We start from the raw sequence: 15902 nt of genomic DNA on the forward strand, positions 1-15902 counted from the left end.
TTGTTATTCATTGTATGAATTATATTGTTATTATTTTTGTTAATGTGTTTTATTCGTAGAAGCAATCCAGATCAGTAGGTGGGTAACATTATTATTGTGTTAAATGATAATAAAGTCACGATGTTACACACTCCGGTACAGTAGGTGGCAGCATGCAGCTTAAACGTTGGTTTGTAGTCCGCCAATAAACTGAAAGAAGAAGATCAGTAGGTGGCGGTTATGGACCCAAAAGCTGTTTGCCAACCACCAATAAAAAACAAAAGAAGAAGAAGAAGAAGAAGAAGAAGAAGAAGAATCGCTTGGTAAATGGCGGGTGCTTTGAAAGAAAAACAACTTGTTCGACATGTTTATGCTGCATTACAGGTAAAAAGAAGATAAAGTAATAGGCAGATATTTGATTTAAATAACAGTGAGCACTTTTCAGAAGCTTGGTTAATGTTGTTTATTCTCACAAGTACTGCTACGCACATTTAAGGCTGCTAGTCACCCGTCGGTTAATAGCACTCCATACGGTACTGACGGTACGTAATACGTTCAACACTTCCGGTACCAGCAGCGGGTGTTATACCCGAGGCTCTTTCAAACTTCTGTTTCAGTGACTCCGTGGCTGGAATTTATTTTCCAAAATAAGAAAAGATATTGATGCTTATTGCTCACGTTGAGGGAGTAGTGGATGCATTTGTTATTACCTTGATAAGATTTTGAAATAATAATATATAAGGATATGATGTCTGCAATTAATACACAAAATAGTTAAATAATTAGTTTATATTTGTACAAATATTTTTGAGTGTAATGAATGATACATCCCAAACATTCAGCAGTCTACATGAATGGCTCTTAATAATATATACATTGAATGAGGTAAGGTTTGACATGAAGCCCTGGCAGATCACTGTTGTTAATGTGCCTTGCTATGGATATTGGTGAAAGCTTATGGAGAATATTGAATGTCCTGTCTGTGTGGAGGCTGCGTCCTGTCCCTTGGTGGAAGGTCTGTACCTGCAGGAAGCCGACAGCATGAAGCAGCTGCTGTGTGCTCCCTCTCAGCACCGCACCGACATACTGGCCTGGATCTGCAGCAGGTCTGATAACATACACAGAACATGGACTCTCTTCTCACCTATGAAAGATGATTTCAAGGGGAATCCCTCTGCATCTACCTGTCACTTTACAGTATCAACCCAAACTTTGCCAACTCCAAGACTATAGCAGTGAGAGCCAGCGGCCCAGATGTTTTGACTAAAGGTAACATTGTTGTCTGTCAAAGGCTCACTTTTCTGCACAGTACATGTTTAATGCTCTTGCATGTCTATTGATGGACACTTGGACTCTTACACTGCTCTGGTCTGTTCTGTTCTGGTACAAACAGAAATGGCTGTGCTTGGACAGGAGCTGATGCTGTGCAAAGCAGATGACCTGGACCTGATCAGGGTGAGAGGACGCATCGAGCTAGTGTAGATGTAACTGATTTTTATATATATTAGTGCTGGGCAACAATTACAATTTTTAATCGCGATTAATCGCATGATTTTTTTGCGATTAATCGCATTGTTATGCGCAACATTCAATAATGAATTCAAAAGTAGTGTATTGCGCACTTTTATTTTAAAAGTACTGCTATATGTGCAATAACATTTGGTTTGCAAACACTTTAAACAAATAAGGTTCTTTTTAACAGCAGTATTCCCTTTAAACAGTAGCAGTTAAAATACAGTTATAATGATATTATATATTATATTATTATATAATAGATATTCAGCCGGTGTTCACAACTTTATCTTCATGTGTGTAAGAGATGCAATTTGAAATATACACTTTGAAAACTGCAGACCTATCTACGTCATGTTTTTTTCTTCTTTTTTTTTTGTTTGTTAAATTCTCAGTAGCGATAACTAAATGATATGCTTATTATACATATTACGAACAAAACAAATTTAAAAACTCCCAAAAAATTATTTAAATTAATCATTGCTTTTTTGGTATTTTGGTCAGACACTATGCAACGCTGATTACCATAATATGTGTGGTATTTGTTATAAATGTACGTTGGTACATAGAGGGTGATAAGAGGCTGTACATGGAGAGACTTAGGACCCAGGGGAATGTAGGTGAAGGAAACAGGAAGAGATGGAAGAGATGCCACACAAACAGCTGTTTACCGCTTGCTGCCAGCTGGTCTGCCTGCTGGTTCTTGTGTTAAAAATGTCCGCTTAATAATAAAAAATAACCTGCGATAAAATAATTGTCGGTGTTAATTAATTAATACAATAACGCGTTAACTTGCCCAACACTAATATATATATATATATATATATATATATATTAGTGGCGGGCCGTCAGGGCCTGCAAACAGAATCACAAAGTTATAGCTATTTTATAATTTAAAATTTTTTCTTTGATAACATCAGTTCAAATCTTCACAAACTATATACTAAAGCAGAAACAGTCTCCGCCTTTAGATAGGTCAAGGATGTCTTACGCTGGCTTATCTAGTCTTCCATTTTCCCTTGATCTCATTGCCAGATACATTTACGTGAACCTAAACATCCCAAGAATAGGAAGAACCCCCAGTGTGAACCCTTGCTCACCTTCCTGTGTCTGTCTTTATGGCCCTCTAAAGTAAAACAGTAACACTCAGTATATGGTCGGGTCGTAAACCATGTTTACACAAATCTATCATTTGTTAACCTATGTTTACACAGAGCTAAATGTCTAACTCTGTTCTTCTAAGCCGTAAAAGGTTTCTAAACATCTCATACAAATATATATTTTTGCCATTACACGACTTGCTGAAGTTCAAAGCAAGCATCAGAAAGGGGATTTAAGTGACTTTGAATGTGGCATGGTTGTTGGTGCCAGACAGGCTGGTCAGAATATTTCAAAAACTGCTGATCTAGGATTTTCACCCACAACCATCTCTAGGGTTTACGGAGAATGGTCCAAAAAAGAGAAAATATCCAGTGAGCGGCAGTTGTGTGGACTAAAATGCCTTGTTGATGTCAGAGGTGAGAGGAGAATGGGCAGAGTGGTTGGAGATGATAGAAAGGCAATAGTAACTGGGTGGGTGGCCGGCCCCGTTTCTAGGCGGGGAAGTCTTTCGCACCTAACGCGGTGGTTACTCCGTCGGCTGTCCCACCTGCGAGGATATACATTCCTCTTGGAGGTGTCGGCACAATACCTTCGGCCTTTTATCTCACCCCGTAGCTAAATCGCTAAAATTTGGGACCGCACCGTTAACGGACAGGGGAAGAGAGTTACATTGTTCTAAAGGACCAGAATACTTTGTTTTGCTTCAGACACTTACAAAATGTAAGGCTGTGGTTTTATTTAAGTTTTTCACACAACACTCACATACAACAATTTCAATTCAATGAAACAGTCACAGTGCTACAATAACTCATTTTAACACTCCTACTGTAATGGGTTCTCCTCTTTATCAGTTTTCACTGATTTTGCTATGAGGTATAATCCAGTCACTCTCTGGAATTCTCCCCCTCCTCCTTCTCTCTGCTCTGCTGGTTTCCTGTAAATGCAGGCTCTCAGTCAGCTCTCTGACATTCCTACTTTTTTGGGGGTCTATCTCTCCTCTGCATAGCAGAAGCGTCATAACCTCTGAGGGGTAAGACAGTGGAAAGGTCTTATTGTCCTCTATTCTAAGGGGAGTAAGACCCCTAAGGATCTATTCAAGAAGTCTCTCCCATTCTCACGTTGGGGAAAAGCCCAACTCTCACAGTTTTTCTGCTGCTTTTTATCCTGGTCTGATGCTGGTAACCTCCCTTATTTCATGTGCCACTCACATATGAGTCCTCCTCTTTCTTGAGCTGACACAGAATGTAACTGGTTTGATCCTGTTAGAACCAGAAGCACTATATAAGGCCTAAGTGGCTATGTTACACAGAGTGTCTTAGCAGTTTATATGTTAAATCACTTCTATTATGAAATCCTTGAAAGTTGAATTTTCTTATGTTTAATTAAAATAATGTGACAGTACTACCCTGTGGATAACCTTCCACGTCATGTAACTTAAAGGCATACTAGTTTTCTGTAGCGGTTGATGTGCTGGAGCTCTGTATGCTTCGATGTGTTGCGTCTCTTCTTCCATGTTTGCCAGTTCGCTGAAGTTATGTTTGAATAACGCTGTGTAAATGTACATTTAATATTTCATGGCTTTCTAATGGCAGATTATGTACTCATGTTGCCACATGTTATTCAGACTCTCATCCAGAAATGAGTTCAGACATAAATGCGTAAAGGATACACTGATCGTACGATCGGCATGAAATCCGGTGTCAGACTGAGAGAAGTGCTTGTGTAACCTGTTTTTCTTTTCTTTTAATTGAGGACAATGTGCCATGTATATATAGATATGTGTCACAATGAACAGAAAACCTTTTTCATCTGTATAATGAATCAAACCATTTCTCCAGGGTGAAGCGAGTCCCCACCGTCAGCTTCGGTTCCTAGAGCAGCTTTTAACTTTAGTACCTGGCTGCAAGAAGGCTGCTGGAAACGGACTGGACCAAGAGATGCTGCTGAACGAGCTCTACGCTGCTGACAATCTGCCTCACTTCACACAGATGCTCACACCTACACTGGACCCCTGGCCTGCACACATCAAGTATGTATGCTGCTATATCTCTCTGTTTTTATCTGCTGCATGTTGTCATCCTGTCTTTTTAAAGTCCAGATCAAATGAAAAAAGCCTTTTTACCTCTTTTCCATCACATGAAGCTAGCGTAAGTTCATGCAGGACACGGAAGTTATACGCCCCAGCTGTAACCAGCTGACAGCCAGCCGATTGAATCATAGCTTCCGATCGGCCACGCACCAATCACAGCCCACTCTCACTTCACGGAGGTTTATTTAAATATGGCTTCCTTCTCACTGATTCATTCTACATCTACGCTGCTACAGACCACACTGCTGGCGAAGCTTCGCCTCCTCCACCCCAGCCTCCACCTCTTCGTTAGTCTTCTGGCAAATGTTTGAAATGTATTTAAAAAAAATGTACCTCTGTCCTGTAAACCCAGGGGGATTATTGCTCGTGCTCCCAGTCTTAGCTCAGTAGCTGCTGGCTAATCCGGGGAGCATTCAAAGAGCGGAGCCATTATCGCCAAGTTTAACTGTATTCCATTTGTTGCAATAAATGGTTAAAATCTATAACAAGAGTGTTCCTGACTGAAATATCAGTAACTGCAAAAAATGTATTTCTTTATATTTTTATATCAAACTCCAATCATCTTTTCTTTCTTTAAATCAAAATATGAGGTGTGCTTTCGTAAGCTAGTACCAACCAATTTCAACCAGTAATATGTCATCCAGCCAGCCATCCATCAATCAATCAATCAATCAGCAGCTTTAAGCAACGAGGGAGGTGTGTTGAGCCACAGTCCTCTGTAGCTCTGTATTGTGCTGCACTAAGCCCACCCACTTTTTAGTGGTCCAAACAAATGCAAAGATTGGATTCAAACTGCTCAAATATTCAGTTTCACTGAGAAATAGTCACAGTACAAAAGCTAAAGACGCTAACTTCCGTTTCACTGGGACTTTGAGAGTACTTCCAATAAGAGACTGGTTTGGTGGATCTCCATATAATGCATTGTTTCCTTTTGTTGTCCTGCAGCATCAGTGCAGAATTTGAATGAGTCTAATTTGTCTCTTATTGCTATTCCTTACCTCACAGGGCTTTATGCAAGTGCACCAAGTCATCCCCTAAGCCAAGTAGAGAGGAGGCTGCTGACGTGGCCACCCTTCTACAGCTGACTCAGTCAACACTGGAGCAGCTCCAGTCACAGGTACGGTCCTTCCTCTGTTCTCCTTTTTTGTGCCTCCTCAATCCTCCAGATTGTGACCCACAAATCGATCTCAGCGCTCCCTCTGGAAGGACGTCCCAAAGGAAAGGGATCGAGGATGTACAGACTGTGAAATGAGATTTATGTTCCCGCGGCCTGCTGTATGAAAGAGCCTTCAGTTGAAACAGGGTGTCCATGCTGGATTAACCTCCATGTGAATTCAAAATATTTGCCACACACTATTTTGTAGCACATACTATACAGAGAGATGTCTGGACGTGCCTGAATGTCATGGTAATGTTCTCCTCAGTGTGAGTTCCTGAGCAGCGAGGCTCAGAGCCCCGGCGTCTTCTCCCCGAGCTCGCTGCGCGTGGCGGCGTGCGACCTCCAGCTGCTGATGGCCACTTTCAGCCATGTCTTCGAAACCGACTTGAGAGCGTTCTGCAGCAGGGACCCCCCCAGCTTTAGCGCAGAGGCCGACGTCTTCCAGAGAACACACCAGCTACTGCTGGCCTTCATCATGGTACTCTTACATACAGTCAGGGCCATAAGTATTTGGACTGTGACACAATTTTTCTAATTTTGCCTCTTTACACGACACCAATGGATTTGAAAGGAAGCAGTCAATATGTGGTTGAAGTGAAGACTTACAGCTTTAATTCAATGGATTTAACTAAAATATCACAATAACCGTTTTTAGCCATTACAGAGGCTCAAAAGTAATTGGACAAACTAACATAATTGTGAATATAATCATTATTTTAAATATTTGGAGGAAAATCATTTGCAGTCAATGATTGCCTGAAGTCTGGAACCCATAAACATCAAACGGTGAGTTTCCTCCCTTGAGATGCTTTGACAGACCTTTTACTGCAGCCTCCTTCAGCTGCTGACTCTTTGTGGGTCTTCCTGCCTTCAGTTTTATCTTCAGTGAAAAGCTGCTCACTTGGGTTGAGATCAGGTGACTGAAGTGACTGACTTGGCCATTGAAGAACATTCCATTCCTTTGCCTTGAGAAGCTCTTGGGTTGTGTTCACAGTATGTTTTAGGTCGTTATCCATCTGCACTGTGAGGCGCCATCAAATCAGTTTTGTAGCATTAGGCTGAATCTGAGCAGATGGTTTAGCCCTACACACCTCAGAACTCATCCTGCTGCTTATATCAGCTGTGACATCACCACTGAACACCAGTGACCCAGTTCCATTGGCAGCCATACATGCCCATGTCATAACACTGCCTCCACCATGTTAGAGAGATGATGTGGTTTGTTTCAGATCATGAGCCTTTCCTTCTCCACACGTTTCTCTTCCCATCATTATGGTATAAGTTCATCTTGGTTTCATCTGTCCAAAGAATCTTGTTCCCAAACTAGTCAGTCTTTTTCAGATGTTTTCTGTTAAAGTCTAGTCGGCCTTCCTGTTCTTCAGTGTTCCCAGTGGTTTGCACCTTGTTGTAACTCTGTACTTAGATTCATGAAGGCGTCTCTTGATTGTAGACTTTAATAATGCCACTCTACCTCCTCCAGAGTGTTCTTGACTTCAGGAGATGTTATGAAGGGTTTTTCTTCACCAAGGAAAGAATTCTGCAACCATCTACTTTAGATGTCTACTGTGGTCTTCTGGGCCGTTTGGTGTTGGTTAGCTTGCCAGTGTATTCCTTCTTTTTAAGAATGTACTAAATTGTTGATTTGGTCACTCCTAACGTTTCTGCTATCTGACTGATCTGATCTGGTTATATACACTTAACAATCCTAATAATGGCCTCCTTCACTTGCATTGACACCTTTTTGGTCTGCATGCTGAGAGTTCCAAGGACCAACTATCAAATGCTAATTCAACATTTTGAATCCTATTATCTGCATCATTTGTCATGAAATAGTGACAGAATCGACCACATCTGTTCATGAAACAGTTTGTCACAATTGTCCAATTACTCTTGAGCCTCTGAAAATGTGGGGGGCTGTGTAAAAGTGGCTGTAATTCCTAAACGGTTATTGTGATATTTTAGTTAAATCCATTGAATTAAAGCTGTAAGTCTTCACTTCAACCACATATTGACTGCTTCCTTTCAAATCCATTGGAGTCGTGTAAAGAGGCAAAATTAGAAAAATTGTGTCACAGTCCAAATACTTATGGCCCTGACTGTAGAAGAATAACTAACTTTTGATTTAAAGAGCACCTCTCACACGGGGGGAGTAGATCAGAGTGCTTTACAATAAAGTGAAGAAAGAAGAAAATAAAAAGAAACAACAGATTAAAACATACAAATGCTGCGTGATAAAACCAAAACCAAGTATAAAACACAGGAAGCAGCAGCTAGTTAAATGCAATGATGAATACATGTTTTCAATTGGAGTTTAAAAAGCTTGCATCTCTTTTAGTTTTGGGTAAGGAATTCTGTAGTTTTCTTATTTGTGTGATGGTTTGTATTTTTTTTTAAACAGCAGCAGAGAATGTAAGAAGCCGTGAAGGATTATAAAACAAAGAATTAATAATGTGGGCCGGTCCCAAAGCAGTAGGATTAAGTTGTAAATCAATCCTAAAAGACACTGGGCCAGTGCAGGTTAACTAAAACTGGACTGATGTGCTCTCTCTCTCTTGTCCTAGTTAAACCACTGGCAGCAGAATCTGAATGAATTGTAGTTTGTCACAGATTGTTCTGAAGAGAGCATTATAGTAATCTGGTCTGATTGATATAGAGGCATGAACACGTTCTTTAGCATCTTGTTGGCAAAGGAATGTCCGACCCTTTTCTTGCATGAAAGAAAGCTGCTTTGCTCACCTCTTTGATGCAGGATCTAAATGGAAGTCTGAGTCTAGGTGGATGCCCAGGCTCTTTAGTTCTGATTTAACCAGTGGGGCCAAGTTCAGCAAGAACGAGCTCTCTTTATGTCTCATAAAATGTCACTTTTCTCACCATTTAACAATAGAAAGTTGGTCTGCATCCACTTGTTTATAAGGATACGGATGTTTATTGTCATTGTAAAAAACATACAATGAAATTAGGTTGGCGACTCATCAGTCAGTACAGCAGCAACAGTTAAAAAGTGTATAAAAACTTTAAGTCAAGACGATTTAAAACAAGACATTAAATAAATATATACAAGATAAAACACAGGCATCAATGGCTTCAAAGTTATTGCAGCCAAGCCAGTCGTTGGATGACAGTTAGGTCTTCACTTGGGTCCAATGAAATATACATTTCTGTAGAAACAGGATGCCGACATATCTGTCTCTACCCGTACTGACACTTGTTTCCTCTTGCGTGTGTCTCGTTTCTCAGGAGCTGGAAATGCTGAAGGAAGTATCGGAAGGTTCTGTATCCATGACGGAGGAAGTGAAGCAGCTCCAAACACAGCCGTGCTACCGGAGCCGAGGGGAGAAGTGCAAGTTACGTAAGGGAATATTCTCTGTCATATGCACACTCGCACACAGTACAACCTGTTGCACGTTGTTAAATCTTTGTTTCCTGCCTCCTCTTACATTGTTTTTTTTTTTCAGCGGACCAATTGGAGGAACTCAGCAGACGAATTCAAGACTTTTTCCCCTGCTTCCTTCCTGATGGCCTCCCGAGACCGAGGCCATAAATACCATCCAACCATCAGGCTGAATGTCTGTTGAAGTGAGCAAAGCACTTCACACAGTGCGGTTATTGTGTTTGAACTTTAAACATCAAACGGAATTGTGACCAAAAACGAGTGTTTGAAGGTGAAAGGGACAGTTCACCCCAAACGAAAACTACATGTTTCCTCTTACCTGCTGTGCTCTCTATCCGTCTAGACTGTCTTGGTGTGAGTTGCAGAGTGTTGGAGATGTCAGTCGTAGAAATCTCTGCCTCCTCTCCACTATAATGGAGCTAGTGCCTACATTAAACTTTATCTGGAGTAACCGGGTCATGATTTTGGGAAAGAGATATTGCTGTTGAGGTTTTTTAATGTATGTTTGGCGCTTTGGGACATGTAGTCCCATTACAGTGGAGAGAAGGCAGACGTTTCAACAGCTGATATCTCTACAACTAGGCAACTCACACCAGAACGATCTAGATTGATAAACAGCACCACAGGTAGGAGGAAACATGTATTTTTGGGACGAACTGTGCTTTTAACTAGTGATAGCTTCAGTATGACTGAGGCGTTGGGCAGGTTGTGTGTCAACGCATAATACCGGCAGCAATATGTTTTATGGAATCAACATGAATTGCTCTAAGAGCAGAAGGCTTTCAGTGAGTGAGTATCTGTTAATAGTTAAATAATTGAACATTCATCCTCAACCTAACTATTATTGTCCTTTGCAGTACTCAATGTAAATGTACACATTGTTTTACTGAATAAATGTAAATCTTTTAAACTTCAATTGTAGTTCCAACAGGTTTGTGAAGTGCCATTTATTATTTAGTGATTATCTTTTAGGGCAGCAGCAAGTAGTCGATGGAGTTTATTCAGAGAAAAAGCTAAACATTCACTGGTTCATGATTCACCTGTGAGGATCTCCTCCGCTGTTGTGTATCATTTAAGATTGAACCTTATGGATGGATAATAAATGACAATATGTATACTGCACTGTATGTCCAGTTTAATCCGGATGTTTCCATCTAGTTTTGATGTTAAGCGCTGCCTCTGCTTACTTCAATTCATCAAGGCGTTTCTCTGTTGCTGTGGTCAGCGTTCACCGTGGAGGCCCGAGAACAGGTTTTCTTCATGAGATCGAGGTAACAAGGGTCAGTGTGGTTGAAGTATTCCTTTAATTACACACTGGCCTTCATAAAAATAAGCCAAACTATCTCAGATGGAGACTAACGCCATTAGAAATCAAACAGCTTTTTGACAAAAGCTGAAACAAAGCTGGTGTCTTGTGTGAACCATGACGTGTGTCTGGATAAACAGTATGAATAACCAACAAATAAAGGAAGTGGGCAACGCTTTTATATGTTCAATACATACATGTATGTTTAACAACCTGTCAACATCTCTCCGGTGTCTGGAGAGAGTTCAGTGTCAGTAGTCCATATGGATTGAAATGGTTTAAATGTGCTGTAGGACAATGTTCCTCTGTCTCCTCCTGGAGGCTCAGCGCCCCCTCACCCCCGCAGTCAGAAGCCCTTGCTGGTCAACCACTCCTTCAGCTCACTGTCGACATGACCCTTGACCTTCAAGGTCATTGTGACCTCGTTGACCTGCGTGGGCAGCTCCTTCCCCATCACCTCCTTCAGATATTGCTTCACGTCCTTCTCCAGAGCCCAGATGTCCCCCTCCACTTTCCGCACGAGCGTTGTCCTGCGACTGCCGTGGGTCAGATCGGTGTAAACCGGGATGTTGTGCATGCGGGAGCGGCGGATCATGTAGGGCAGATGCGGCGGTGCATCTGCCGGAGGGGTCCAACCAGACGGGGAAGGACCGGCGTGTTTAGGCGGAGCGGGGACCCGTGACGGCGGGATGAGCCGCTCTACGAACCTGTATTCCTCCGTAGATTCTGATGCCACCCTCGTTTTTTCTTCTGGAGCAGCGTTACAAACAAACCTGAGCCCGACAGCCGCGGCAGGAGGTCCTGGTGACCGGATGTAAAGGCTGAGGGCTCGCAGCGCCTTGCGGACTCCAGCTGACTGAGTGGTGTATCGGGCCGCCATCTTGTGTAGCAGGCTGCTGTTTCTTCTTCCGAGTTTACGGGATGTCATTGCGGGCTTCTTCTTCTGATTTTATTGGCGGTTGGCAAAACAACTTTCAGGTGCATTACCACCACCTACTAATCTGGAGTGTGGACAAAGGATACCCTCTCTACTACGACAACTAAACGAAAAGAAATAAACAAATTAGAATAAAGAAAATAAAATGCAGGTTGCTGTTAATGTTGTGTGGGTCCCTGCCCATGTTGGAGACGATGTCAACGAGAAGGCAGATAAAGCAGCAAAAAGGGCTCTGAAGAGTGGGAGAAATATCATTAATGTAAATATAAGGAAGCTAAAGTGGTGATAAGGGACAAATCAAAAAGATATGACAGAACGAATGGAATAAAGGAAGATATCTGTTTATAAAGAAACCATTGGTTGGGAATGCAGGTTCTAGTGGACGAACTAGAAAAGAGGAGAGGATTCTAACTAGACGAAGGAATGGCCATACTGGTCTCAACAGTTCACTCTGTTGTTGGAAAGCATAATAATAGAAAGTGTGAATTCTGTAAAGAAGAAACTGGACCATGTTTTACTGTCCTGTCTGAGGTACGAGTCAGCGAAAGAAGTTTAAAAAAGTTATGACAAATGTAAAATATTCAGGGTCAACCAGACGAATGAATAGAATTTGAGGAAACTTTTTCCTCTTATCTTTTATTTCCTTTCATTCGTTTCCTTTTGCTTATTTGATTTGCTTAGTTGTCGTATTAGAGAGGGTATCCTTTGTCCACACTCCAGATTAGTGGGTGGTGGTAATGCACCCGAAAGCTGTTTGCCTACCGCCATTAAAAGCAGAAGAAGAAGAAGAAAAAGTCGGTCATCGAGAGCGGACGGTCGTTTGGGGTGAGAGATCGGAATGCGGAAGAAGAAACTAAATTAATATATGTATGTAGATCTGTAAACCTTTCAGGGTATGAATTCACCAGATTTGACTCAAAAACCAAAACCCGGATAGACAGAATTTATGTACATCACACTTCAAAGCAATAAACTATAGAACCGTATTAAATGACTTCTCGGATCACCTCTTAGTAAAAACAACTGTGTCTTCTGGGACCTCAACTAGCAGAAGCTTCTGGAAACTAAATACCCTATGCCTAAAAAATACAGATTTATTAAAGGAGCTAAAACAGGAAATACAAAAAATAACAATTACAAATTCTAACCGAATCTTATATTAAATTATGGGAAATATTAAAATATAGAGTAAAAGATTTCTTCAAATTCAAATGCAGAGAATTAAATAAAGCAAAAAATATATATTATGATGAATTAATGAAGCAATACTGAAACAGTCTGAAACAGAAGAAACAAAAAACAGTAGATGAGGAAACTATGATAAATATTAAGAAACAAATAAACAACTTCAATCATGAGTTGTTATATAATGTTTATAAACATAGATGTAGGCTGTGTCAATAATCTGTTGGAAACAATGCCTTCATACAACGATCTAAACTTCACTCATCTTAGTGTAGAGATAAGAAGAGAGGAAGTGATGGAGGCCATCCAACAACTTAACATCAGTAAAAGTCCTGGTCCTGACGGTCTGCCCACTGAGTTTTATCAGTTATATAAACCTCCTCGCTGCTGTGTACAATGAAGGTATAAACAGCGGATGTATGGGAGACTCCTTTTATCAAGGTGTTTTATGTTTATTGTTTAAGAAAGGTGATGATGCTGATTTAGATAACTACAGACATCTAGTATGAATACAGACTATAAGATTCTTGCTAAAATAATTATGAATAGATTAAACGTTATATTAGACAAAATTATAGATACAAAATAAACATGTGCAATTAAAGGCCGACTGATGTGGGACAACTTGTGCATGTTAAGAGAACTTTTACATAAACCTGATAAAAAAGGTTTCTATGTTGTTGGGCTTGATCAGAAGATGGCCTTTGATTACATCTCCAGAGATTACCTCTGGGCTGTGATGAAGTCATACGGCTTCCCCGATGCCTTTATTCACATCGTGAAATGTCTGTATGTTAAATCAAATATCTGTGTAAATGCAAATGGAGTTTTAACTGAAGTCTTTCAAGTGGAGAGAGGAGTGAAGCAGGGCTGTCCTCTAAGTGCTGCTTTATACATCCTCGCCATAAATCCTCTAATTAAAGCCATCGCATACGCTGATGACATTACTGTCATCATTAAAAACCAGTTGGAGATGGATGCTTTCACTAACAACCTAGCTCTGTATGAACTCGCATCTGGAGCTAAATTATATCATAACAAAACAGAAGGAGTTTGGATCGGAGATGAACACCTTCAATGTAATATTAACATTAATGTTAAACCAGAAATAAAAATAATGGGTTTAACATTTTGTGACAGTAAAAGTATTGAAAGAAATTTGGAAAACAAGTTGTGTGAAATTAAAGAAGAGGTGAAAAAATGGGAAAACAAAAATACTAATTACAAATCCAGGGTAAATATAGTCAAGACCTTCATCTTATCTAAACTACTTTTTTTATCTAATATTTTTCCTCCATCCAAAAAAATGATCATCCAGTTAAATAAACAGTGTGTGAACTTAATCAGGGGCACAACCAGGGAAGTGACCAAAAGACAACTGATGTATAAAAGTAAAGAGTACGGAGGGTTAGGGGCCCTAGAGCTTGGCGTCAGATTACATGTCGCCTTTATTAAAAATGTCTCTGCTGCCATCTCCAGAAATGCTCTCTGGTGAGGAGATGGCTCCATGTGGAGGAAGAGAAAGGAGAAACTGAGACAAGGTCCTGACTTCAAGTTATTATACGGTGATTTTACTAACCACTATCAACACCTACGTATCGACTGGAAGAGTCTATCAAGTAAAACTATCTATAAAAAGATCAACGACTTTAAACATGGTGGACTTGTTAAATATACAAATTTGACATATGGCGAGGGTGAGGAAGTATTAAAAACATTGAAGGATAAGAATCTCTCGGAGAGCATCAGAGATGTCCGGTGGCTCATGGCAGTGAATAGACTCGCTGTAAGAGCCACTGTGTCATGGAGCTGCTATGTCACTATGAAAAATGTCCTTTGATGCATTGTAACGAGGACGAAACACAAAATCACCTGTTCATGGACTGTTACAGAGCGCAACAGGTCTGGGCCTCACTTCAAGACCTCGGCCTAGTCTTCAATGTGAACTATAGATCTGTAATGTTTGCTCTGTTTGATGAGAAGATGTCCGTTAAACAGAGAGAACTTTACCAGCTCATTGATAGCATCACATGTTTCAAAATATGGAAAACCAGATGTATAATGGTAATAAAACAGACTGTAATGGACGGCAACATGGTGGTGAAACATATAGTCACTGAACTCAGGAGGAGGAGAACTATTGATAAGAGCCGGTCCCTCCCGTGGCATTTGTTGGACTTTTGACCCGAGCACACAGCACTTTTCTTGTATCTGTCTTTGTGTTTTTATGTCTGTATACTTGTGAATCATGTATGTATTTGTGGATCTGTTGATCTGATATAAATTAAATAAAGTTTTCTTTAAAAAAAAGGAAGAAGAAAAGTGAGTTGGACAATAGTGGATTAGGAGAAGAGAGAAGAATTTTGCGGTTTAGCAACAACTGTAACGTGAACTATCATGGGTGATAATATGCCATGGCAGGAAGCTAGCAGAAAGAGGGTAAAAAAGTGAAGGCTACTAGATCAAGTGTGAGGAAGGAGGATGAACCAGCTGAATGGAAAGTTGTGGTGGCGTTTAAGAAGGAAGGGGCCCATTATCACCCATTAAAACTGACAAAGGCAATAGAGAATAGAGGATTAAGTTTGCCAAGTTTTTAAACAACAGGCGACTTTTGATCTTTGCTCCAGACCAAAGACAAAGAGTGAGATCCTCAGAGCTGAAACTTTGAATGGAGAAAGGATCAGCTGCCATATTCCAGGGAGCGTTTCAAAGCTCAGAGGTGTTAAACAGGATGTGCCATTGTCAGTGTCCATAGATGAGATAATCCAGGAAGTGAAAGGAGGAAAGGTGACAATTGAGACTTCAAATAAATGGAAATGGAATGAAAACTGATAGCATATCAGTGCTGCTTGAATTTGAAAAGGTCTTGTCTAAGAAAATAAGAATAGGATATATGAGGTATGATGTAAAATAGTTAATTGCAGCTCCTTTAAGATGCTTCAAGTGTTCAAAGAATGGGACACACTGCAGGGCAATGTAAGGGGAAGCAGAGATGTGCAAGATGTGGAGGCGAGCATGAATATGGAAAATGTGGTCAAAATGTGAATATGAAATGTTGCAACTGTGGCCGCCACACATCCTCTGTAGTTCAAAGGGAAGTGCAGAAATATAAAATACTCAACCAAGTGTCTTATGCGGAAGCAGCTAAAAAAAAGGGAAGGAACATGATAAAGCTACATCCAGGGAAACTCACACGAATGATATAAGAGAAGCTGAGAATAGACAACCTCCTGGACCTTCCCC

General features: G+C 40.6%; 2 protein-coding genes across 2 annotated transcripts; one reads left to right on the forward strand and one right to left on the reverse strand.

Annotated features, from left to right (window-relative positions):
• The first annotated feature begins 222 nt into the window (after positions 1-222).
• haus7 (HAUS augmin-like complex, subunit 7) lies at positions 223-10123 on the forward strand. The gene is made up of 9 exons (XM_079178592.1): positions 223-363; positions 970-1085; positions 1178-1248; positions 1373-1434; positions 4431-4621; positions 5687-5798; positions 6106-6318; positions 9078-9189; positions 9296-10123. The coding sequence occupies exons 1-9, from the start codon at positions 307-309 to the stop codon at positions 9379-9381; spliced, it is 1020 nt and encodes a 339-aa protein (XP_079034718.1). The 5' UTR covers positions 223-306; the 3' UTR covers positions 9382-10123.
• A 545-nt stretch (positions 10124-10668) lies between these two features.
• mrpl49 (mitochondrial ribosomal protein L49) lies at positions 10669-11465 on the reverse strand (the record flags this gene model as incomplete). Its single annotated transcript, XM_079177059.1, has 1 exon — positions 10669-11465. One exon carries the CDS (start codon positions 11463-11465, stop codon positions 10884-10886), a length of 582 nt encoding a protein of 193 aa, XP_079033185.1. The 3' UTR covers positions 10669-10883.
• Between the last annotated feature and the right edge of the window lie 4437 nt (positions 11466-15902).

This window comes from Pholis gunnellus, assembly GCF_910591455.1.
Source record: "Pholis gunnellus genome assembly, chromosome: 2".
NCBI classification, from domain to species: domain Eukaryota; kingdom Metazoa; phylum Chordata; class Actinopteri; order Perciformes; family Pholidae; genus Pholis; species Pholis gunnellus.